This window comes from Equus caballus, chromosome 7 (genome assembly GCF_041296265.1).
Source record: "Equus caballus isolate H_3958 breed thoroughbred chromosome 7, TB-T2T, whole genome shotgun sequence".
NCBI classification, from domain to species: Eukaryota; Metazoa; Chordata; class Mammalia; order Perissodactyla; family Equidae; genus Equus; species Equus caballus.
The window spans coordinates 80,011,043-80,036,589 of record NC_091690.1 but is presented as its reverse complement, the minus strand read 5'-3'; the positions used below and the strand labels follow the sequence as shown (position 1 = coordinate 80,036,589).

At 47.6% G+C, this 25,547-nt stretch overlaps 1 protein-coding gene across 1 annotated transcript in view; it reads right to left on the bottom strand.

Moving 5' to 3' along the window:
- Window positions 1-24,914, bottom strand: part of TUB (TUB bipartite transcription factor) — a 65,642-nt gene extending 40,728 nt beyond the window's left edge. Inside the window, 3 exon segments of the mRNA XM_070273372.1 lie at window positions 24,146-24,193; window positions 24,743-24,855; window positions 24,858-24,914. Coding sequence (XP_070129473.1) covers window positions 24,146-24,193; window positions 24,743-24,855; window positions 24,858-24,899 — 203 coding nt within the window. The 5' untranslated portion in view covers window positions 24,900-24,914.
- Between the last annotated feature and the right edge of the window lie 633 nt (window positions 24,915-25,547).

Genomic DNA, 25,547 nt, shown 5'->3' with positions numbered 1-25,547 from the left:
CCACCCTCAGAACACCCTGTGTGAGATAAGAGAACTGCCAAGTGCCCACTCTGCCCCTGGCAGTAGCCCCAGAGCCCCCAAGGTCCCAGGGGTCTCAGGGCAGCCTCCTGCTGGGCGACCACTCCTCAGCCAAGTCTAGGATGACACGATTAGCCACAGACTGAGCCAGCCAGAGCACTAACACCATGCCTATGTGCTGTTCCCTGTCTGTCAACCCCCAAGCTGGACGCTGGGGGCACAGAGAGAAACCCCTCATAGCGATAGGATTCTGAGGTTTATAGAGGTGTCAGCAGCCACAGAAGCCACAATATCACCTACAGATGGACCTCCTACTATGTGCATGAATGATGCTAGTGCTTTCCACATATTACTGCTAGTTCTCACACAACTCTAGAAACAAAGTGTTAATATACCCACTTCTCAGATAAGGAAACCGAGGCCAAGAAACTTGCCAGGATTTAATCAATCCACTTGCTGCTTCTCATGTTGTACCTGCACCTGCTAAATTCATCACCGTGACCCCCAGGTCAGATTGACCCAGAAGCTGATCTTCTATCCAGCTCTGCTCCTGGGCTGACCAGAGAGCATGCTGGCCCCCAACCTCTCCCGGCCCCCACTTCCCCACTCCCCAGCCCAAGGCCCTCTTGGCCTAGGGTGGAAGCATACCTGTGTCTACAGTTCCACTCAATCGCACTCTAGGTACGAGAAGAGGCAAAAGGAAGGAAACTGGCGTTTGTTGAGCAACAACAATCTGTGCTGAGCACTTCCATGTATTCTTTTCTAAATTAACCTTTCCAGCCACCCTATAAAGAACATTCCCATTTCACAGAAGAGGGAGCTGAGGCTCAGAGATGTTAAACTGAGGTCCACAGTGACATACAGTGCCAGGATCAGACCAGGTTATCTGAATCTAAAGTCCATACTTCTGCCGCACCAAACCAGTTCTCAACTCTGTCTAGCTGCCATTTGGCTGGTCCTTGGGTATCTGCCGCGTCTCCTCTGTCCATTACTCCCTACTGCAGTGACCAAGAAATGAAAGGGGAAGTGGATTTGCTTCCTTCCCAAAGCTGAGAGGACCTTGGTGAGCCCAGGACAGCTCCCTGTTACCCTAGCAACATGCATGCTTCACCCTTAGCCTGATGTCCACCATCCGGGCTTGCCCTCTGCAGGCAGGAGCCTGCTGAAATCCAGGTGCTGGGCTCGAATGCTGATGCCCTGGCCAGCTTCTGCCAATTCCCCTCCAAGAGGCAGGGCCCTTGTCAGTGGGCTGCATCACCCACTGACCCTGTGTCCTCCCCTCCCCCAGAGTCCTGCTTCAACATGGATGGGCCCTTGGTACGGGGACTCTAAGACCCCCTTGTTTGTACAAACTGCCCTACTGCTCCATCCTACCCAGGAATGTCCATATCTGTCTCTTTGTTCTCAAGTTTTCTGAGTCCTTTGACACTGTGACTTTGGCTGCCGAGCTCACACCCTATGCTAGTTCTTGCTGCCCACCAGCCATGTCTTCCCAGACTTATTCTCCTCTCTCATCTGGCCTGTCTGTTCTGAGATCCCCAGATGTCTCATGGCCCTGCCTGCAACAGCCATGCCACCAGTTTCCATCACTGGGTTTCATGCCCCGAACCTGACTGTCTCTGTCTTGAGTCCCTGATATCACTGATGAGTGCCCCCAACATTACCCTCAGGCCACAGTCTTGGACCCTGCCTTGGGTCGGTGTACCCTAATGCCCTCCTTATCCCAAACTCCCCATGCTTGGACCTCAGCCCAGAAACGAGGACCCAGACTTCCTGGCCTTACCCAGCTGGCCTCTCCGGCACCATCAGAGCCCTGGTTGACAGGCAGTGGATAAACTCTGGGTGCCGCTCCCCAGTGAGCATCAGGATCAAGACAACAGACAAGTGTGCTACGAAGCCCCGAATCTGGTTTATCCCCACGGCCATGGCCACAAATACAACATGGTAATCTGCGCACCCAGAAGGCCACAGCTGGGGCAAGTGGTCGTGCCGTCCAGTATTAGAGCCTGTCAGGCCAGGGACACGCATGGCACCATGGGTTTTCCCTCTCCCCTTCATCTCAGTCTTTTGCCCGGGACAAGGGCTACTGTTTTCAAAGCCCACTCATGGCTCAGCCTCAGAGCATCTGGAACCGTGGCCTGGTTGCACGCTGGCCTACTGCCAGGGGCTGAGGACTGAGGAAGTCTAGAAAGCCAGAACTTTCCATTTCCCAGCCCTGGCCCAGCTCTTCGACTCAGGACTGATCCCACCATAAGCTCTGCAGAACAGATGAGGTCCACCAGGTTCTCAGGGTCCTTCAGAGAGTGCCCAACTTCACCAAGCATTACAGTAACACACACTGAAGACAACTTTACAGCACCTCTCCTGACCATATGGCAAAAAGGGAAAAATCAAATCAAAACAATACAGCTCCAAACGAACAAAAACAAGGAACTGTAATACTGGAGGGCTGTGGGGACAGCCATACCCAATTGTTGCCGTGGTAAACGGGTTCAGTATTTCTGAAGAACTATCTAGTAATGTGTGACAAGAACTATAAAATTGCTCATGCCCTTTGACCTAGTAATTCCGCTTGGGGAATGCTTCCCAGTAAAATACTAAGAAAGTAATTTGTACAGAGATATTCATAGCAGTGATATTTATAATAGGAAGAAATTGGAAAGAGCCCAAAGGTTCAGCACTTGGGGATTGACAAAGCAAACTGGGTCGAGAGAACACCTCGGCTGCTCTACAGCCAGGAGGTGTGGACGTAGGCAGCGATGGGAGACAGGAACGCGCGTCCCTGGACAGGCAGACAGGAAACAGACCAACTGAGACCGGCTCAGACTCCAGCGTCACAGTGTAAACATTCCCTTACTTCATGTTAATTCAGTGCTCAGTAACCTTTGTGTTAATTATGAGGGCTTTAAAGGTCATTTTAAATTAAGTGGGTTCTTTTTTAAAAGACATTAAAAATGTTAAAAAGGAACTCCGTCGATGAAATTTATAACTATCCTTGGGCATGCTCACCTTCCAAGAGGTCCCCTCTCTAACCTCCATTCTCTTTTCCTTCTGTCTGTGCAAAAGGAGCCAGGCTCACCCAGGGGACAGGATGGGGACAGTGCAGGGGCCTGTGTGTGAGGCCCCAGACACTGTGACGCAGGAATCCTTCTCCTTAGGCCCCACCCCTCTCCTTCCTGAGTCTTTCTCCCTCAAGGGCCCGCCCTTTGGACCATTCTTTCCCTTCTGTGCCTCAGGAAGAAGTTATTAAAGAGCATGCTGCATCTTCCCCTCACGTGAGATTCTTGATTACCAGAACATCTTCAAGAGCCGAAGTGTGAGTGTCTACTGGTGGCCCTGGAGGCAGATGCCTGTGCTTCCAGTCGCGTACAGTAAAGTAAGACTGGCTCGGGGTTGGCGTCCCCCTAGAGGGATGGTTTCCTCACCCAGCTACAGCTGGCCATCAGAATCACATGGGGAGCTGTAAAAATAGAGATTCCTAGGCCCCATCCTAGAATCTCTGGGGGTAGGGCCTGGGAATGTGCATTTTTAAACTTTCCCAGAGGTTTGCATGAGGGAAATCACCATTGTGGAGCCTCTGATGCCCAAGAAAGACGTCATGGGCCTGCCTTCCTGGGCTCCTGAGTTCAGAGGGCTCTTATTTTGGGCCAAAGGCCAGCTTGCAGTCAGCAGTCATGGCAGAGACCACAGCCCATCACGTGTACACACATGCGCATGCACACACACACACACACACACGACTCTCAAGGGAAGGCCCCAGCCCAGTGCCCTAGAACATCAGGGCAGGCCCTCCACAGGCCCCTGAGAGCACCTGGGCTCCCTGGTTCTCCAGAGGCTCAGAGCCAGCCTCTACTTGGCCCAAACACTCGTGTTTCCCTGACACCAGGAGCCTCCCAGCTCTCCGGGTCCCCCTGTGCCCACTGCAGGGCCACCTGCTGCAAGTGCTCCTCGTCCACACCCACGTCCCAGGTGGGGCAGTGGGGGCCAGTGGCCCCGCCCGCCCAGGCCATACTTACGGAGTCATTTTATAAAGCTGCGTTCTCCTCTCAAACAGCGACCCTCCCCAGGCCCAGGGCCACACCCCGGCCACGGGCGTGGCCTGGGCAGACTCGGTCTCACCGCCCCCTGTCTCCACGACACTCTTCAGCTTCACATTGGTGCTTGCGTCCCCCAGCCTGTTGTCAGGAAACACCGAGAGTCGTCACCCCTGCCCCATCCAACCACCCTGCCGAGTGAGAAGTGGCTAAAGTGGCCTCTGTGGTCCTGGGGAACTGAGACTGCAAAGGGAGGAGCAGGGAGGGACAACAGGGCTGGGACGGGGGCGTCTCTTCCCACGGGTCCTGGAGCAACTTTCTGAGCCCTGTCTGGGATGTTGAGGAGGTGACAGGGAGGAGGCCACTTCTGCTGAGATCTTCCTCCAAACTGTTCCCAGGGTGGCAAGGGAGCTGGGGGACCCTAGAGCTTCCCAAAAGCACTGTCTTCAAGCCTGGGATCCTGGGGCCCAGTGTGGCCTGATTTGGGGTCTCTGGATCCCTTAGGGGTGGGGCAGGGGGAGGACAGCCTTCCCAGCAGTGGGAGGGTCCTGTACGCTGGGACATGAGCTTGGGCTGGAGGGGCACGGGGCGGACAAGCACTGCCTCTGTCCCTCTGAGCTGAGGCTCCATGCTCCTCCCGCACCACAGGATGCCAGAGAGAGGCGGGCAGCTAGGCTTGGGCTTCTGGGGGATGTGAGGTCCACAGATTTGAAGGGGCCTGGTTTTCTGTGTGGAGGCCCTGAGGGTATTTCTGCTCCCATCTTGGGGCCTCCCTTTCATGGCCCTCCCAAACACCGGTCTAGCTCCAGCCTCGCCTCCAGTTCACTGATGGTGCCCAGCCGTCAGGGACATTTGGGGGATGCTTGACGGGGCTGGGGGAAGCCAGGTCACTACCCACTGAGGCCTCTGGCGCACGATGGCCATCATCACTAAGGCCAGGCCTTAGGAAGAACTCAAGTGTTTTGTGTCCTATTCAGAGAATCTTTGCTGTGTCTTTGTAGAGACAATTGACAGACAACATCTAGGGACAGGGAGGCTGGACTTGCTGCTTCACAGCCAACCTCACACTGCATTGACCCTGGGAACCGCAGAGAAGGGCCAGTGTCACACGGACCCCCACCAGGGGCGCACTGATGGCTGAGGCTGGTGACCCAGCAGGCAGGAGAAGGAGCAAGTTGAGCTGCACTGACTGCTGAAATCGCCCACAACCAGGCAGAGCGAGTCCCATGTAACGGTGGGCGTGACCGTGACTGTGCTACGTGGGAGATGGGCATCAAGGCCCACACAGTATCTGAATGAGGATCTTTGGTTTTCTCGTCAGGTTTTTTTACTTTTCAGTCTCCATCAGCCTCTATGCTGACAAGGCTTCACAGACTTGGGATCCTCTGACTCAGTGGTTTTCAGTTGGCAGCCGACATAGAAAACATAAAAGCAAGTGGCTCTGGATGAAGTTGGGGGTGGGGTGGGGGCTGGATGCCACCTCTTCAGCTTCTCCCTTTCCCCACAATGCTTCCCTGGATCTACTACTGGTGACCCTGGGCTCCAAATGTCAGTTGAAAGTTAGTGGTCTGGTCCAACCTTCACATTTTCAGATGAAGAAGCTGAGGCCCAGAGTGGGTAGTGATTTGACAAAGGTCACACAGCAAGTTGGTAGCAGAGCCAGGACTGGAACTAGAACTGAGGCCCCATGACTCCTAACCATTGTGGCCTCCAGTTCCCCAGCCTGTGGTTCTGAACTCCTCCAACCTTCTCCCATCCTCTCTCTGGCTCTCGTGCATGGAGGGACCTGGCGATTAGGCCACCCTTTCCAGAAATGAGGGCAAGACAGGCACCTGAGTTCCTGGCCCTTCTAGATCAGATCTGGACACCTGTTCTGATACTTTTCTCATTCTGTGTTCTCCGGGGTGACCTCTCCACTCCCATGGCTCCCTCACTTATCTGCAGGGCTCCCAAATCTACTTCCTGATGGCTCTCCTGGGGCCTCCAGAAGCACCCTTAATTTTCCAGGTCCAAAACTGAACTTGTCTCACTCCAGACCTGCACTTCCTCCTGTGTTTCTGGCAACACGAATGACCCCGCCAGCCACTCAATCACCCCAGAAATTCAGATGCCACCCTAACTCCTCTCTCCTTCATCTAGCCCTGTGGATTCAACCTGTGACACCCTCCTATCCATCCCCTGCCCTCTGTTCCTGATGCCTGTCTCGGTTTGGGCCTCATGTGTCTCTAGCCCCCTTCCAGTCTCCCGACCTTCAGTTCTGCCTGCTCCAAGAGCATCACACTTCTCAAAGTCAACCTGGGCATGCCACTTGTCTGCTAACAAGGATCCTTCAATGGCCCCTCGTTCCACAGGACAGAATCCAAACCCCTTCACCGGGCTTGCGAGGCTGCGCGAGCTGCCCCCTCTGTCTCCTGCTCCTCTCTGCCCTCCTCTCCAGGCTGGCCCAGCTCTGCTCCATTCCAGCCACCCTGAAAGTCTCCTTGCAGATCTCCCAGTGTCACCTCATCTTTCTCTCCTCTCTGCCTCTGCACCACCCTCTTCTCTCCCCAGATCAATGTTTCTCCAAGTGTGACCCGGGGTCACCAGCATCACCATAGCCAACCACACTCCCGGGCACCGCCCTGCCCAGACCTCTGGAAAGACAGTCTCAGCATTTTTAACAGATGCCCTGAGTGCTGCTCGTTGAACGCTGAGAAGCACTGCTCTTGGTGGAACACCTGTATCCAGCCAACTCCCCTTGTCCCGGCCGCCCTCCTTGTGCAGCTAGGTGAGCTGCCTCCTTTCTGTCCCACGCTCTCCAGGGACTGACTGGCTGCGACTGGTGTCTCCCTCCCTGGGCTGTGAGCTCCATGCAGGCAGTGACCACGTCTTCTGCCTCCTGTGAATCCCCAGCTCCTGCCACAGAGAAGGCGCTTAGGTAGCAAGTCCACAATGAATGGGGCCTCCAGGTGAGCCCCAACGCTCAGGACCCGGAGGCGGTCACGGCTGAGCTCATGACAAGCCAAGGGTTGTCTGGAAATCTGAGAAGCTGCTCCCAGTGCCTCTGCCAGTTGCACCTGCCACCTCCCGGGCACCTCCCTCCCCCACCACCATGTACAATAAAGGAGAGCTGTGGGGGGTTCTGGGTCATGTAGGGCCTATTAAGAGCTTTAAACAGTGATGTTTAACACCCGGCTCTCCAAAAAATGTTTGCATGTACACATACATAAGTTTATTAAAAATTTTGCTCATCTCAAGGATGCACAGCATGTAATTTACAAAAAATTCCAAAGATCCAGTTGATTGTCCCAGAAATCAATGTGCTCGCTGATTTTTGCCTTACTCTCTAACTGGAGCCAACCTACGGTTGCAACGACAAACGAGTGTAGTTCCAACTCTAGTGCCAGTTGATATTTTCATTTAACAAGTAAGATGAAAGAGAAACAGCGAAGACATGTCAGAACTTCACTCGCTCATCAGTGATTTGACTGACTTCTCTGCTAATTGATTAATAGTTTTTGAATACTGAGAGAATATTTCTTCAGTATTTTATGTTACTCACAATGCAGTAGCTACAGACATGACGAACTTTAAAATTTAGTCTGTGTCAGTAAGATTTTTACCATCACTTTCTTAAGTCTAGACAATCAACAAAATAATAAGTCAAGACTTAATTGTGGCATCTGCTGACTTCTGTGGAATAAATACTCCCTCCATGGAGTATCTGTGATGTGCCTGAACGCAGGGTCGGGAAGAGGCATGTGGCAGCGCCTAACAGTGGGTTTCCTCCACAGGGACACAACACAAGTAAGCCCCCTCCAGAGCACAGATCAGTATAGTAAGAAAATTAGAAAGTGGTGAGTTTTGAGCATTTATTATCTTTGTTTTAAACATAATTTATTTAATTTTAAGTTTATATAGTTTAATTCTTAATGATGGCTATGTTTAACAACTTGCTTACAAAAATTTTCCTTGATCTTGCAACAGATTCTCATGAGCCGATGAGAGCCAGCTCCAGGACAGCAACCCTGAGGAACCGAATGTGACCTGCCATAAACACCCCTCCCCCACCTGCCGCCACTGCCACCAGAGGGGCCAGTCCCCACCCCCAACCCTCTAGAGTCTGGGTTGTGAGCTGCCAGGGACGGGATGGCACTCGTTTCCCCTATGTGAGCCTCAGGTTCCTCAGCTTGGGGGGGAACATCATGCCCACCAACTCCTGAGGTGTAGGGTGGATTACATGCCCACTTATCCCTTCTCCACACACTCTGCACACTCATCCGCTAGTTCATTTCCATCACCCCCCACCCCAACATAAACACACGTTACCTCAGACACACCATGCACATATTTTGGACCCATACACAGCAGTCCCCCAAACCACACCACATACAGTAACGTGTCAGCCCCTCCTACATCACGCGCAGACAAGCTTACATGTATACAGTGGCCTCCCACACATCACCTCAGAAACGCCACATACATTTTTGCCTCCAACTCTATCTCATACACACCCATTATCCACATGCCCAAGCCACCACACGATGCTCACACATGCATATGTACCCAAAACTCCTTCACATGCTTCATACATGCATGCCCCCCACCAAATACCTATTGTCCCCCAACTCAAGGCATTTCCCACATCAGTGGATACCTTACCCTACCCACCACACGTCTCTATGACTTCAAAGATATCGCACACACTTCCTCCCCTCCCCAGCACATACATGCACACCATGCTCACATGTAAACCATCACCACCTCTATTTCTCTCCACATTCACATATCACAGGCACTCACACATACCACTCCCATACACAGAGCTCACACACGCAAGACATTCCCCTATTACCCTCATGTTCCAAGACAGAAAACCTCCCCCTGCCAGCCCTTTAAGCCTATATCCCCAGATCAAGAAGTATGAGGGGGATCCTGGCAGCATGAGGTGGGAAAGCTGGCGTGACAGCTCACATCCCTGGAGGTCAGGCCCTAGCCTGAGACTCAGGGAGGACTACAGAGAGCTGGGAAGGGAGGGGACAAGGGCTGCTGGCTAAATACCCCTGTTTCCATCAGACTCAGCCTCAGGCACCACAGTTGGCTCCAGCAGCCTGCCTCCTTCCAGCTCTTGCTAGCATCCCAACCCCAAACAAAGATGCCCCACCTGCTTCCAGAAGCTCCTCTCATGCCCGGCAAGAGCAGGCCTCCATGGGGGTCTGTGGGCCTTACTCAGGCTGCGGTGAATGCTGAGCTCAGGCTCTCCTACGCTCACAGGGAGGGATCAGAAGGCAAGAGGCACAGGCTCCTGGTGGGGAGAGGCTGGCAAGAAGGTGAACGGGAAGTCAGGGCTCCCAGCTGCAACCTCTGCAAATGCTCTCAGGACTCCAGGGGATGTCTCCTTCCTGTGTCTGGCCAGGCTGAGACTGTGGCAGAGGCACACCCTGTCCTTGGCTGTCCCAACCCTCAGCTCCACCTGAAGGTCAGGCCCTGTCCAGGCTTCCTGAGCATCATCCTGTTCTCCTGCACTGTCCTTGCCCCCCAGCCCATCAGCAGCAGAGGTGAGTCCTGAGGTGAGGGGTCTGTCTCTGCTCCCATCACTCCACTGTCTGTGTCGCCCGGGTGAAGGCCTCCCTCTTGGGCCACCCCAGAATCTGAGGGAGGAGGAGCCAGTCTCCAGCAGATGCCAGCTGGGATCCAGGGCCCGTGACTGGCAGATGCCAGCATTTCTACCTAGAGCACTTCCAGCTCGCTCTAAGAGGAGCCTCAGACTGGACCCTGATGGACACAGGGTAGCCATCTCAGTGGCACATTGCCCCTTCTTGCAGCACCACCCAGCAATAATCCAGAGTATTGGACCAGGCCTTAGAGGACAATGGTGAGGTGGGCACCTCCCTCTTTAGTAAGTGTACTCTCTCTCTCTCTTTCCCTTCCCTCCGCTGCCTCTCTCTCTCTCATACACACACGCGCACCTGCACGCACCGAGGCCCAGAGACAGGCTGCCCTAGAATGGCCCCACCCTAGTGCAGCCTGTTCTTTCTGGACTCTGCATCCTGGTCCTCCCAGAAGACGATGCCTTCAGGTTTCCATGGCAACAGCAGTTGGCTTCCTGACTGATGAGTTACAACATGCCCTTCTCTCTGTCTAGCTTAGGGGGTTTCCAGTGGACACACGCTGTGTACCTAGTGCTCCAGACTCGGCTTGGCTGTGACTCACCTTGTGGCCTGGGGCAGGTCCCTAACCCTCTGGCCTCAGAGTCCCCAGGGCTCAGTGAGGATGACAATTCACCCAGACCCTTTCAGCTCTGACACCCAACTCTAAATAATTTTCCTATGTATCAGAAACATCTAGTTAAAAATATACTAACAAGAGGGGCTGGCCCGGTAGCACAGTTGTTGAGTTTGCGCGCTCTGCTTCAGCGGCCTGGGGTTCAGCGGTTCGGATCCCCGGTGCAGATCTACACACCGCTTAGCAAGCCACTCTGTGGTAGGCGTCCCACATATAAAGTAGAGGAAGATGCACACAGATGTTAGCTCAGGGCCAATCTTCCTCAGCAAAAAGAGGAGGATTAGCAGCGGATGTTAGCTCAGAGCTAATCTTCCTAAAAAAAAAAGATACTAACAGAGATCCTATTCACAAAAGCAATAGAAAAAATAACTTCTAGGAAAACTTCACGGGAAATGTCTCATGTTTCACATACATGAAAATAAACTAAAACTCTAATAAAACAAACCAGAAATCTTACCTAGACAAACACCCTTGATAAAAGGAGATGCATTCTCCATTCCCTTATGGTACTATAATTTTGTCAAATGAATTTACAGATTTGACATCATTCTAATCACAAGTGCAGTAGGATTTTTTTTCAACTGGACAAATCTATTCCAAAATGCACCTGGAAAAGTAAGCCAATTTCCCAAGATAGCCAAGAAAATTTTGTGAAAGTAAAAGGATAAAGAGGCACTTGCCACACCAGCTATCAAACTCTACTAGGAATCTGACATAACCAAAACAGTGGTCCTGGCTCGAGAATGACCAGACAGACCAACACAATGCAGAAATAGACCCATGTCTACAAAGGAGGTTGGTTCATGATAAAGAACCTTGCAAAACGCTGAAGAAATGTGGGACTATTTAGCAAATGGGTTAGAGATCAACTTGCTGTCCATTTGGGGGGAAAAAAAAGTTATATCCCTACTTCATATCATACACAGAAACAAATAGCAGATGGATTAAAGATTTACTTTAAAGAGAAGACTACAAGTAAAAATGTTAGCGAATATTTTTCTAATCGCGTGTAGAAAGTAGGGGTGCTTTTCTAGGCATGTTCCTAAATCCAGAAGCCACACAGATTTTATTAGGTTAACAACCACAGTCTTCTAGATGGCAAGAGACGCTGTAACTGAAGCGAGCACAGGCTGGCAAGCGCCCAACGAGGGAGGCATGTCTTATTGCTGGGGAGCGTGCTGATTAGTAGTCTTTCTGGAAGGAAATGTGATAATAGGAACACATCAACCCCCTTTAAAGATATGCCCTCTTTTTGAGCCATTAATTACACTTCTCTGAAGCTATTCTAAGAAAGTAATCAGGTGAGCGCAGAGATTTATAGGCAAAGGTGTTTATCATTGAGAATTTAGAAATTATTGAATTAACCAAAATAGGAGAATGGTGAAATAAATTTCAAGAACTCTATAAAAGAACCATTATATAGCCATGAAAACATCATTTGTCTAATAATATTTAATGATACGGGAAAATATGTTACACGAAAAATTTAGATGAAAAGATCTACACAACTTTGTTGAAAGGATATATGCGCACACAAACGTATATAATCACCACTTGAGAACAAACTCATACTGCGTATTTTTTCAGATAACACCTGTGAAGATTTTTTTCCCCCAAAATAGCACCTAAAAAGAATTTAAACCCATTTTTTTCAATTAGCGAACAATTTTCTGCAGTCACAACACAAAACAAAGCAAAACAACCTCACTTTTAGAATCTACTCTGCAATGCTCACAACTCGTGTCTGCTCGGCAAAGGTCCTGCTGTTCCCAGTGGAACAGCAACAGTGACATTGCTGGGCATTAGCCACCTACTTCCTCACCCTCAGTTGAAGCTTTTCCTTTGTCACAACAACCTTTCTTGGAAGAATATTAGTGCAAAGTTGATACAAATGCATCCCCCAAAAAGACACAAATGCTGTTGGTGGAACAAGTGAAAATTCAATGGCTGAGAAAAGCATAGGAAGAAAGAGCTAACAGACAGAACAGCAGAGCATATATTTTCTTTAAGATCTTACAAATAGAAAGAACTTACTTTTAAGATGACAGACTTCATCAAAGGGAAAAATAATGTAGTACTTTACCCGCAGTTTTTTGCTTTATGGAACAGCTTTTTGGCCTTACTCATTTTCTTTTTCTTTCTTTCTTTCTTTTTTTAAATGAACTAAGGAGTTACAAGGGGTGGGCACATAAGTAAAAGATTAAAAAGAAACGTATGAAAGAAGAGACACTCAACTTCATTAAACGTATGAAGGAAAACATGCTCAACTTCATTAAATGTATGAAGGAAAAGATTCTCAACTTCATTATTTACCAGGGAAATGAAAAGTAAAACCACAATACCACACACCACACACTCACCAGAATGGCTAAAATAGAAAGACAGAGTAGACCAAGTTTTGGTGAGGTTGTGGAGCAACCAGGACTGATACACCGCTGGTGAAAGTGTATTGGTAGAACCAATTTGGAAAACTTTGGCAGGATTTACTAAAGCCGAACATAAACTCAGCCATTTCACTCTAGGTACGTACCCCACAGAAATGCACACACACGTGCACCAGAAGACACGTACAGGAATGTTCCCAACAGCACTAGTCATGATTGACAAATACTTTACACTTCCCAAATCAAATGCCCATCAACAGCGGAACGGATATATAAATTCTGTTCTAGTTACACAATTAAATTCTTTACAGTGCCAATAAATTAACAATTGTATAACTATATGCCTAACACAGATGAATCTCACAAATATAATATTGAGCAAAATAAGCCAGATTCAAAGAGGAGATAAGGAATTATTCCATTTACATAAATGTCAAACACAGGCTGAATTAACCTATGATGTCAGGAATCAGGAAGCAGGAAAACTGCTTCGGGAGGGGCCAGTTACCAGAAAGGGGCTCAAAGGGAGCTTCTCGGGTGCTGGCAACGTTCTATTTCTTGGTCTGGGTTTTGTTAACATGGCTGTGTTCAGCTGTGAAAATGCACTATTAGCTGTGCACTTAAAATGTGTGCATTTTTAGGTATATTATATATATTTCAAAAGAAAGTTAAAAAATAGAAATAAATTGAAACGTTAACACGAGCTACTTCTGGGTGTTGGGATTACAAGTAATCTTATTTTCTTCCTTATGTGGTTTCATGTATTCCAAATTTACTACAATGAACATATGTCTTTCAAAAATATTTAATGTTATTTTACAGTATATGTTCACACGACATGCTTCTAGAAGTGTTGTGAAGTTGGCCTGGGCAGGAAGCCACCACTTCTTTTCTTGAGGAGTGTCCATGTCCTCTTTTCTGAGCCTGGGCCAGTGGTTCCCAAATTGTCTAGACATTAGAGTCACCTGGAGAGTTATTTAAAAATTCAGATTCTTGGCCCCACTCCCAGAGATTCTGATTCAGTTGTCTAGGATGGGCTCCAATATGGTGCCCCTCAAGTTCTAAAGCACTAGGACTATGCACCACAGTGTCTGAACTGTCAAAGCTTCAGCTCTCCCTACTGGACAGGGGCCCGGAAAATCTGCCTGGGGCACTGACAGTCCCCTCGGGGAGGGCTGTGAAATGAGGACTGTGCTCTAGGACTTGAGAGCTTCCTGGGAGAGCAAGAGCTTGGAAAGCCCAGGGTGGCCTTGCTTCAGCCAGACTACGGGAGAGGGAGTACAGCAAAGCCCTTAAGCACACGGATGTGGAGTCAAATAGACGTGGGCGCAAATCCTGCTCTGTAATAAGCTCTGCGACCTTGGGCTTAACCTATCTGAACCTTAGCTCTTAGCTACATCATAGGAACTCACAGGGATGCTGACACCTATATCACAGGATTATGAATATTAAACAAGACAATGTATGTAAAACACAATACAAAGCCTGGCCCGCAGTAAGATAACAACACTGATAGTAATGATATATACTATATGTAAGTATACAACATTATATATATACACATATATATAGAGAGAGAAAGAGAGAAAGATTCATTGATATTGAGTGTGGATAGTCCAAATTATGGAAAATCTGAAGTTCTAATAATTGTTTTAGGAAAAATACCTTTATCTATTATGGTCCCCTTTTGTAGACACTACAAATCAAAATATTCATTCATTCATTCATTCGTTCATTCATTCAATAGAGGTTAAGGGTACAAGTCTTTGAAAGCTTGCCTCACCACTCATGTGACAATGTGACCCCAGGCAATTTACTTAACCTCTCTGTGTCCCAGTTTCTTCATCTGCAGGTTGAGAATGATAACAGTACCTACCTCACAGGGTAGCTGTGACTGTTACATGAGTTAATGTGTGTAAATGGCTTAGAACTGTGCCTGGTCTACTGTGAGTCCTCAGTAAATTTTGGTGATGATTGTCCATTCACCAATTCTTTACTGAGTGCTGACTGTATACCCGCACTGTAGGCTGAGGGCACAACAATGAAAAAGGCAGACATGGCCCCTGCCTTCATGGAGCCTGTAATCGAATGACAGTAAATGTATAAATAATTTTTAAATGGACAAGCCAATGAGACCTTTCCCAGCAGAGTTACACTGCAGGTGGCATGTCCCAGTCATCAGAACCCTTCAATACATCCTATTCTAAAATCTCTTTTGAATAAGAATTTCCTGTGACACGTCAGGCTCCTTGTCACACAGTTTCTAACCCTCATGCAGGAGACGGTTCTGCTGAGGAGCCTAAGGTCCAGCCACCCCAAGACCCTCTCTGGGGTGCAGGCCCACGCAGGCCGAGGTGACACAGCAGGGCTCCCTCTGAAGCAGTATGAACGCAGCCACAGGAAGGCTCGTGTAAGCCCAGCCCATGTGCAGTAGAGCATCGAGATAGCACGAACCCTCAAGCCAAGCACTGAGCCCTTCTGCTCTGGGCCTGACAGCCCTGGGGACATCCAGGTCACTGGAGGGCAGCTGGCCTCCGGTCTCCTTGTTTCCATCAGCCATGCCTCCACATCTAGCTTTCATTCATTCAGCGCGTTTATAATGAGCACCTCCTCTGTACAAGGCCCTCGACTAAGGGTACAGAGCCAAGCAAGACAGGGCTTTACCCTCAGAGTCACAGCCCAGGAGCAGATTCAGATATAGGCCACGATTACAGTAAAGTTGATCAAAACTTATGATAGAGTTTAGCACTGTGTGTGACTGAGCACATCTGAGTAGGATTCCTGGAAGAGGTGCTACCAAGTCCTGAGGGATGATGAGAAGCTTACCAGGTGAAGAAATGGAAGGAACCCCAGGTGCAGACATGAAATAAAAGAGAGCACATGAGACTGGGAGACTGGCATGGCTTGTCGGGGGAAAGGCAGGAGATGAGAGGATGCGGGAGAGCATAGCTGGAACCAGAGAGTAAAGAGCCTTCCGTCTCCACTAAGAACTGGGCTTTATGCTAAAGCTTCAGAGAAGCCACTGAAAAACGTTAAGTGGGGGATGATACGATCATATCTGTGCTTTGGAAAAAGCACTCTGGCTTTAGTGTGGCCAATGGATTAGAGTGAGACAAGGCTGGAAGCAAAGAGGCAGTTTGCTGGCTGCTATAGTCAATTAGATGGAAAATGGTGAGGGTCTAAATGGATCTGGTGGCCAGAGAGACACAAAGAGATGCACAGATTTGAGAATAACCAAGAATATGAAACTGACAAGATTTAAGTTAGCTACCATGGATGGGTGAAGAAGAGGTTGTGATGGTCTCTACAATTTGGGGCTGGGATGCCCCCATGAGATAGTGGATGTAAGAGGAGGGAAAGGTTGGGGAGTGGGGAAGATGTTGGTCTCGACCCATCCAGTTTGAGGAGTCCATGTGATATCCAGTGGGGATGTAGGGTATGCAGTTAAATTTGTGAGCCTAAAACTAAGGAGAGACTTCTGCTTTCAGCCACAAGGGAGTAACAGGGACCACCTTTCTGCCCTGAAATTTTAAAACCAGGTGAAATATATGAAACAAGTTTTTGGACACTGGACATAAAGCAGTGCAGAACAGTGATCCCTGAGGGAGGAAAGTAAACAAGGTGAGCCCCACGATTGCCCAAACTACTGCCTGGAGAGAGTGTGCAGGGCCTGGCCTATGGAGGGAAACACCACATGGAGCCTGGTGGTCTCAGTTAGGGGAGAAGAGAGAGTTCTGTATTCAGGGAGACCTAAAGAGCTGAAATTTGATGGCAAATACCAGAGAGGAGGGTGGCGCACAGGGAGAGGGAGGGAGAAAGAGAGAGAGCATGCACAGTTGTACTCTGGCTAAGTACTGACCTGCACACGCTTGTGAGAAAACTACATGAGGCTGGGGGATGAACTACCAGAGAAGAGTAGGCAGGATAATCCTGGAAACTCATAGGAGGCTGGGAAGAGTTTGTGTTCCTACCAGTCAGAGTGGAAAGACCTCCTGACACACAGGACATCAGGCAGAGTGCTCAGAAGGGTCCTGCTTTAGTAGTGAGGCCCAAGCAACCCGAGCCTGAAGGCTGTTCTGGACTTGCCCCACTAACGATGAAAAGAAAGCCTCAAAAGGACCCAAATTCTAAGTAACTTAACTGTGTCAGATCAAAGCCCAACATTATTTAATGGAATACAGCAAAGTCCAGCACCCAACAGTGTAAAATTGCACAGCATCCATCCTCTAAGCAAAAATTATCAGACATGCAAAGAATCAGAAGAATAGGACCCATAACTAGAAGAAAAAAATCAATCACTAGGAACATAATAGAAATGACAAAGATGATGGCATTAGCGGATGAATGTGAAAAGAACTATTATAAAATTACTCCATATAGGAAGGAAGGTAAAGGAAAACTTGATTATGAAGAGGAGAGACATGGAAGATATAATTAAGACCCAAATCAAACTTCTAAAGATGAAAAACACAACACCTAAAATAAAAAATCCACTGCATAGGGCTAGACTTTGTGGAAGAAAAGATTATGAATTCAAAGACATAGCAATAGAAATCTTCCAAAATAAAACTTAGAGAGAAAAATTATTGAAAAAAGAAAACCCAAAGTATCAATGAACAGCGGAAAATATCAAATAGTAATTGGCATTCCAGGAAACAAAAGGAAGGGGGGAGGCAGGAAAAAAATATTTGAACAAATAATACCCTTAATTTTTTCAAATTTGATGAAAACTATAAGCCTAACAACCTCAAAACACCTCAAGCAGAAGAAATATGAAGAAAACTACAGCAAGATACCTCATAATCAACTTGAAAACCAGTGATAAAGAGGAAATCTTAAAAGAATCCAGAAAAGGGGAAGGGAGGAGAGACTACGAACAGGAACAGAGAAAAGAATCCCAGTGCACTTCTCATCGGAGACACGGCAAACTCAGAGACAGTGGAGCAGCATCTTTTCAGCACTGAAACAAAAAACTATCAAATTTAATTCTATTTCTGGCCAAAGTATCTTTCAAAAATGAAAGCAAAATAAAGACTGTTTCATACAAATAAAATCTAAGAGATTTCACTACCAGCAGATCAGCACTGCAAGAAACGTTAAAATAAGCCCTTCAGGGAAAAGGAAAATGAGACTAGAGGATAATTTGAATACACATACGAGCATTGGAAATAGCAAATGTGTAGATACGTATGAAATATTTTTTCCTCATTAAAAAAAAAAAAAATAACTGGCAAACTGAATCCAGCAACAAATGAAAAAGATGACACATCTTGACCAAGTAGAATTTATCTGAAGGATGCAATGTTGGTTTATCCAAAAATCAATTAATACAACACACAATAGCAATAGGATGAATGACAAAAACCACATAATCATGTCAATAGATGCAGAAAAAGCATTTGAAAGAATTCAACGTCACTTGATGATAAAATCATTCAACAAACTAGGAATAGAAGGGGATTTCCTCCACCTGACAAGGGACATCTATGACAAATCCAAAACTAAGATCATGCTTAAAAGTGAAAGTCAAAGCATTCCCCCTAAGATCAAAAGAACGATGCTCGCTCTTGACAAATCTATTCAACGTTGCACTGGAGGTTCTAGCCAAGACGATTAGGTAAGAAAATGAAATAAAAGGCATCCGGATTAGAAAGGAAGAAGTAACACTATCTCTATTCATAGATGACATGATTTTGTATAAAGAAAATCTAAAGTATCCACTAAAAAACTATTTGAACTAATACAACAAGTTCAGTAAGCTTGCAGGATACAAGATCAATATACAAAATTAGATATATTTCTAGACACTTGCTGTGAACAATCCTAAAATGCAGTTGAGAAAACAACTCAACTTAGAAGAGTATCAAAAAGAATAAAATACCTAGGAATGAATTTTAAAAAAACAAGTGCAAGACTGTACATTGGAAACCACAAACTTCTTTGAAAGAAAGTAAAGAAGATTTAAATAAATAAAAAGACATCCTGTGTGTATGGATCAGAAGATTAAATATTGTTAAGACGGCAATACTCCCCAAATTGATCTACAGAGTCAACGCAATCCCCATCAGAATACCAGGTGGTTTCTTTGCAGAAATTGACAAGCTGACCCTAAAATTCATATGGAAATTCAAGGGACCCAGTATAGCCAAAAACATCTTGAGAAAGAACAAATTTGGAGAGCACACCTCACACTTCCTGACTTCGAAAACTTAGGACAAAGCTGCAGTAATCAAGACAGTGTGGTATTGGTAAGACACATAAATCAATGCAGTAGAATTCAGAGTCCAGAAATACTCACGTTTACCTCAACTGATTTTTGGCAAGGACACCAAGACCATTTAATGGGGGAAAGAATAGTTTTTCAGCAAATGGTGCTGGGACAACTGAATACCAAAATGAAAATGACTTGGTGCCCCCTGCCTCAAGCTATATACAAAAATTAACTCAAAATGAATCAAAGACCTGAATGTAAGAGCTAAAACTATAAAACTCTTAGAAGAAAACATAGGCATAAATCTTTGTGACCTTGGATTAAGCAAGGATTTCTTAGATATGACACCAAAAACACAAGCAACAAAAGAAAAGATAGATAAATTAAACTTCACCAATATTTAAAACCTTTATGTTGCAAAGGGTATTTTACAGGGGTAAAATATTTGCGCATCATTATCTGATAAAGGACTTGTATCTAGAATATATAAAGAATGCTCATAACTCAATGATAAAAAGACAAATAACCCATTTAAAAAACGGGCAAAGAATTTGAAAAGATATTTTTCCAAAGAAGATATAGAAATGGCCTATAGGCACATCATTAGTCATTATTAGTTATCAGTGAAATGTAAGTCAAAACCATGAGATACCACTTCACATTCACTAGGATGGCTATAATCAAAACCACAGATAAAATATTTATTGGCAAGGATGTAAAAAAATTGGAACCCTCATACATTGCTGGTAGGAATGTGAAATGGTGCCGTCATTTTGGAAAACAGTCTGGCAGTCCTCAAAATGTTGAACCCAGAGTTTCCAAGAAGTTCTACTCCTAGATATACACCCAAGAGAAATAATACATGTCCTCAAATGTTCACATCAGCATCATTTATAATAGCTAAAAAGTGGAAACAACCCAAATGTCCATCATCTGATGATTGGATAAAGCAAATGTGGTATATCTATACAATGGAATATTATTTGGCAATGAAAAGAAATGAAATACTGAGACATGCTACAACACAGATGAACCTTGAAAATATTATGCTAAAGAGCCAGTCACAAAAGACCACATATTATGTGATTCCATTTATATGAAATTCCACAACAGGCAAATCTATAGAGATAAAAAGTAAATTAACAGTTGCCTAGGGCTGTGGGTAGGTAGAGGAAAGGAGAGTCCCCGCTAATGGGCATGGGTCTTTTTTGGGGGAAGGTTATGAAAACGTTCTAAAATTGACTGCAGTGATGGTTGCACAACTTAAAACCCATTGATTTGTACACTATAAATAGCTGAACTGTGTGGTATATGAATTATATCCCAATAAAGGTGTTTTTTTTTTTAAGAAAAGATAACGATTTAAAGAAAGAAAAATAACGTATTGTTGGGTTTACATCACAGGTAAAAGCAAAATGCATGACGATAGCTCAAGAGACAAGATGGGAGAATGGAAGTATACTGTTGTAAGCTTCTTATGATATTCATAAAGTGGTAAAATATTGTTTTAAGGTAGGCTATGGTAAGTTGAAGATGTGTATTGTAACCTTAGAGCAACTACTAAGAAAAAGCCCAAAAACATAAACCAAAAAAGAGTTACAATTAATAAGCTAAGAATGGAGATAGAATTATAAAAAACATCCAATCTCAAAAAAAGCAAGAAAAAAGAAAAAAGGAACAAAGAACAAGCGGGAAAAACAGAATACTAATGGCAAGATGGTAGATTTAACTCAACCATACCGATAATAACATTAAATGTAAATAGTCTAAACACTCCAATTAAAAAGTGAAATTTGTCAGATTGGATAAAAATGACACAATTATATGCTTTCTAAAAGGAAACCCACTTTAAATATAAAGTCAGAGAGGTTAAAAGGAAAAGGATGGAAAAAAATATGCGATGCAAACACTGATCACCACAAAGCTGGAGTGATTATGTTAATATCACACCCATTGGACTTCAGAACAAGAATATTACCAGAGAGAAAGAAAGATATTTCATATTGATGAAGGGTTAAGTTCTTGACAGTACACAACAATTTTAAACGTTTATGCACCTGAGAACAGAGCTTCAATGCACATGAAGCAAAAACTGATAGAACTGAAAAGAAAAAATGAAACTAAGGAGAAAGGTGAAGGGAGCAACTCTAGTCATCAGCTTAGAGAGGGAAGCTGAAGCTATGGTAACTGATGAGATCGCCAGAAACAAGCGTAAGGGCGAAAAGAGACCAGGACAGAATCCTGGGCCACATCAGCGTTTCTGTGGTGAACAGGAGAAGAAAATCTCATGAAGAAAACAGAGAAATAATAATCAGAATGGTAGGCAGAAAAGAAGGAGACTGTGAGGTCATGGAAAGCAAGGAAAGAGTGCTTCAGAAGGCAGCCCGCTCGGTTTGCGTCAAATGCTGGTAAGAGGTAAACTAGGAACGGAAAGGCTTCCACAGGATTTACAGTAAGAATCTCTGAAGACAGGCATGAGAAGCGTAGGTGGTGAAGTGGGGACAGGAGCCAGGTTCTAGTGGCTTGAGGACTCAGCAGGAGGTAAGGAAGTGGGGATAATAAACAGTGACTTTGATTTCAATATGCTTGGCTGAGAAGGGCAGGAGAGAGAGGAGGTTGTAAAGTCAAGGTATTTTTGTTTTGTTTCTTAACTGAGTTACAATGAAAGGAGCCAGGAGAGTGGCGCCAACAGAGGGGAGGATTCCCAGATCTCTGGTGGAGAGGTTAACCGTAAGAGGGACACTCTCTGCCATGATGAGGGCCGGAGGCATGGATGGGAATGGATGCAGGTAAGTTTGGATCCAGGGCAGAGGTTAAAGAAATTCCCTCCAGACCAGTTTTCTTTTTGTAAAGAGAGACCTCAGGGTGGCTGCTGCAGATGACTGGGGAAGATGTGGTGTAGAAACGTAGAGGGTTATGTGAAAGCTTTGAAATAGCTGTAGGGGAACGGGAGTAGCCCTAGGCAGCAGGACTGCTGGCTGCTGCTGGAGGCTCAGTTGAAGCTATTGGACTAGTGTCAATTAATGAAGGGATTCCCACCCCCACCCCCCACCCCCCAGCACTACAAGCCAGGACTAGAGAAAGCAGGCAGTTACCATGTTCTAGAGATGGAGTAGGAGACTAAGGGGCCAGGTGGTGAATGGTGAGCAGTTGAAGTAACAAGCCACAGGGTCCAGATTGGATAGATTTGATGCAGGAGTTGATTCAGGGCGAGGAGAAAAACTAGGAAGCAGGAGCCAGAGGGTCTCTAAGAACAGATATAGTGGAGGCAAGGGAGACAGAATGCATAGGAGGTACACAGAGATTAAGATTTCAGAGGCAGAACAGTTTCAAATGATGACAAGATTACAGTAATGAGCAGCTGAAGTGGAGGTGCCATTCAATGAGTTGAAGACAACAAGAAACTCAGAGGCCAGCATATGGAGGAACTGTCCTCATGGACGTAGAAGCTCCTATATGATGGTAGAACCTAGGATAAAAACACTGTGACAAGGTTCTTTTGCTCTGACCTTATCTCTACATGGCTGGACCATCCATCTTTGCCATTAATTGTGACTATTCCCAACCTGTGGAGATATGTTTCTATGACTCAGCGCTCAACTGCCTGGCTCCTCACCTCCCTTATCCATCTACCTACAGCCTTATGTGCCCATAAAGGACTGGCCACTATGGGTGAAACATCACACTTGTTGACACCACCCTGAATTATGCAGTTTTTAAGAGATACTGGCAAAGCCTTTCAACCTGGAAGAGCCAGAGTGGTGTTGGGGGCCCTGGATAAAGTAGAGAGGCACCAAATCCCAGAAATGAGGCATCCCAGAAACCCACTATGGCCAGGAGTCCCTGCCAGCCAGCCATCAGCTGTCGGTACATGGTCTACAGTACGCTCAGGGCCTCTGTTCACATGAGGCAAGGTCATAAGCAAAGGACCACTCACTCCCAGTAAGCCTCTTGACTCCCATACAGTGAGGCTGGCTCCCTGGTCTGCAGTGCAGAGAGAGAGCCTTGAGCAGGGGGACTGGGGTTCTAGTCCTGACTCTGCCACGAACTTGCAGTGTGACCTTGCCCTGAGGCCTCAGTTTTGCCTGTTAAACAAGGGGTTGGATATGGGATCTCAAAGACTCTCCCAGCCTTGACAGTGTATGGGCGCTGGGTGCAGGAAGGAGCCTCTCATCAGCTTACATCACTCAAAATGCACCAGCTGTAGAAGACAAGTGAGCTGCAGTCTTCAAGCCTCATTAGAGTCATGCAGCAGAGGCATCCCCTGGGGTTCACCACTTGTACCCCCTCCTCCTTCCCAAGAGCCTCTGAAGTTGGCTCAAGTGATAACACCACTCCTCCCACCTCCGCCTCCCATCTTTCTCTTCATGAGATTTTCCTTAGGCTTAAAATTAACCTGGTTTGAGGCTGTGTGTAGAAAGGGAGAACATAGGGGGCCCCTGCCCTGGGGCCGTACCTGAGACCCGTGGATCTCCACAGAGCTTCCCTTTTAGGACACTATCATCACACACCCTATCAGAAACCCAGGACCAACATCCATGATGGGGCAAACCAGAGTCCCAGATGCCCCCCTATTTCTCTGGCCTGGTCCCTGGAAGGGCAGGCAGAGTCCTCAGGTGCCGGGGACCCTTAGCAGCCAAGCTGCAGCTGGGGAGGCGATCCCATCACCTTGCCTCATCTGTACACAGGGCTGAGCCCTTCCTTCACAGGGCAGGTGTTTCTGCCCATACTCTGGGTAAAAAATTACATCCTGGGGACCCTGTCATCAGTAAAGCACAAATGAGGTCCTGGTCCTGGGAAAGACCCATCTCCTGACTGTAGAAGACAGGCCTGGGGATGCCCGCTTGGGGCAGGAAGTATGCTGCTCTGGGTGGGGACAATGGGAAGGAATTCCCGCAGTGGTCCTGGGAAGGCCTGGCTGAGAGTCCCAGGACAGCCTGGGGAGCGGAGTCCAGAACTCTGGGCCCCCTCATCAGCACCACCTGGCTGGAGTTGGGGCAAAAGGATCACAGGAGGGTCCCGGAAGAAAGAACCAAGGCCACAACAGCCACAGTGAGCGCAGACTTTGCTTAGGGGTCACACCCCCTCTTGGACCCCATTTCACACACACACGGCCCAGCACATATGGGGACCATGACCACTGAGCCACCCACGTCCTGCCCCCCACCTCCCTGTACAGTCCCCTGTGGACGGCCCTCTCCCAGTCAGCACTCCCTCCGCCCCTGCCGGCTCACCGAGCGATCTCCCTTCCTTCCTTCCAGTACTTCCTCCTGGTTGTTCTCCTGAGGAGGAAAAGCAGGGGTGACTCCAAGCCTTGTTGCCTCACCCCGCCATCGCTGCCCCTTGCCTGGCCAGACCGTGGGCATTCAAGGCCTCCTCAGGCCGTCGCTCTCAGCCCCTTGAGATGGGAGTTAAGTGAGACCAGGGTGGAGGGACTTCTGTCGGGCGCTCCCTCTGTGGAGTCTGGGAGAGCAGGCAGGCAGCCCAGAATGAGGCAGTAATGACCAGAGCTGTGGGGGTAGGGGAGAGGCTGAAAGGAGGAGCCCACCAGAAGAGGCAGAGGGCAGGAGTGCGGAAGTGCCAAGGGCAGAGGCCTCACTCCTGAGGCAGAGGACTCCCCGGAGATCCCGGGCAGGGGAGGAGCGAGGGCTCCCTGTTCACCTGTCTAGAGCCCAAGGCTTTGGGAGGGATGGGAGGTTGGACTCCATGTGGTGATGGGGAAGGGGAGGCCTTGGAACTGCAAAGGGGTGAAGTCAATGAGGGGGAGTGGGTGCAGTGGACGCAGGGAGGGGGTCCATGGTCCAAAGAGGGAGGGGGTGCTGAGTGCTTACCGATCTCTTCGGTGGCCTCGTTTCAGGGGCCCAGGTTTCCTGTGTTGCTTTGAATGCTGAGATCCCATGGGCCGGGGAGTGTCTCCTGGGAACAAAATCCCTGTCTCGGCAAAAGGGTGCAAACCCCAAAAGAAGGCAGAGGGGTCCTGGCCCCCATGGCAGCCAGAGGACGGGGTGAGTTTGGGGGCTGGTCCTGCTCCAGGCTGCACACAAAAACCTGGAGCCTGTTGCAAGTCTTTGTCTCATCGGCTCAGTACTGAAGCTAGCACAAGCCACCTGGGTGTCTTCCTCCATCACCGTGGCAACAGTCGGACTAACAAGCATCACTGAATTATTAGGACATGGAAACGCTCTCTCCCAGTCACAGTCTCCCTCCGAAACCCTTCAGGACAGACTGAATCCCCAAGGCCTCAGCAGCCATGCCATTCAGGGAAAACCAACTGCTCATTTCCATGGCAACACAGAGACCATGTATCATCCCTGCAACTGTGGTTACTATAGCAACCCAGGCACAGCCAGGTGCACTGAGGACAAAGGCCCCATCTGGAGGAACCACAGCCAGAGGACACATCCACTGATGCCCTCTCTGTGGCCAGCCCTGTGCTAGAGGTCAGTGGCAGGCTCCGTGCTGGGACACATATACATTGTGCATTTGAGAGACTGATGGGGGATCTAGATTTCCCTTGTCTGTGTCCTCAGCCTCTTGTCCTCTCGCTCTACCCAAAGTTGTCCTGAGTGATCCTGTGCCCTCACAGGACTTCACCTCCCCCAACCCCACATCGAGAACACCCATGCCTGTATCGTG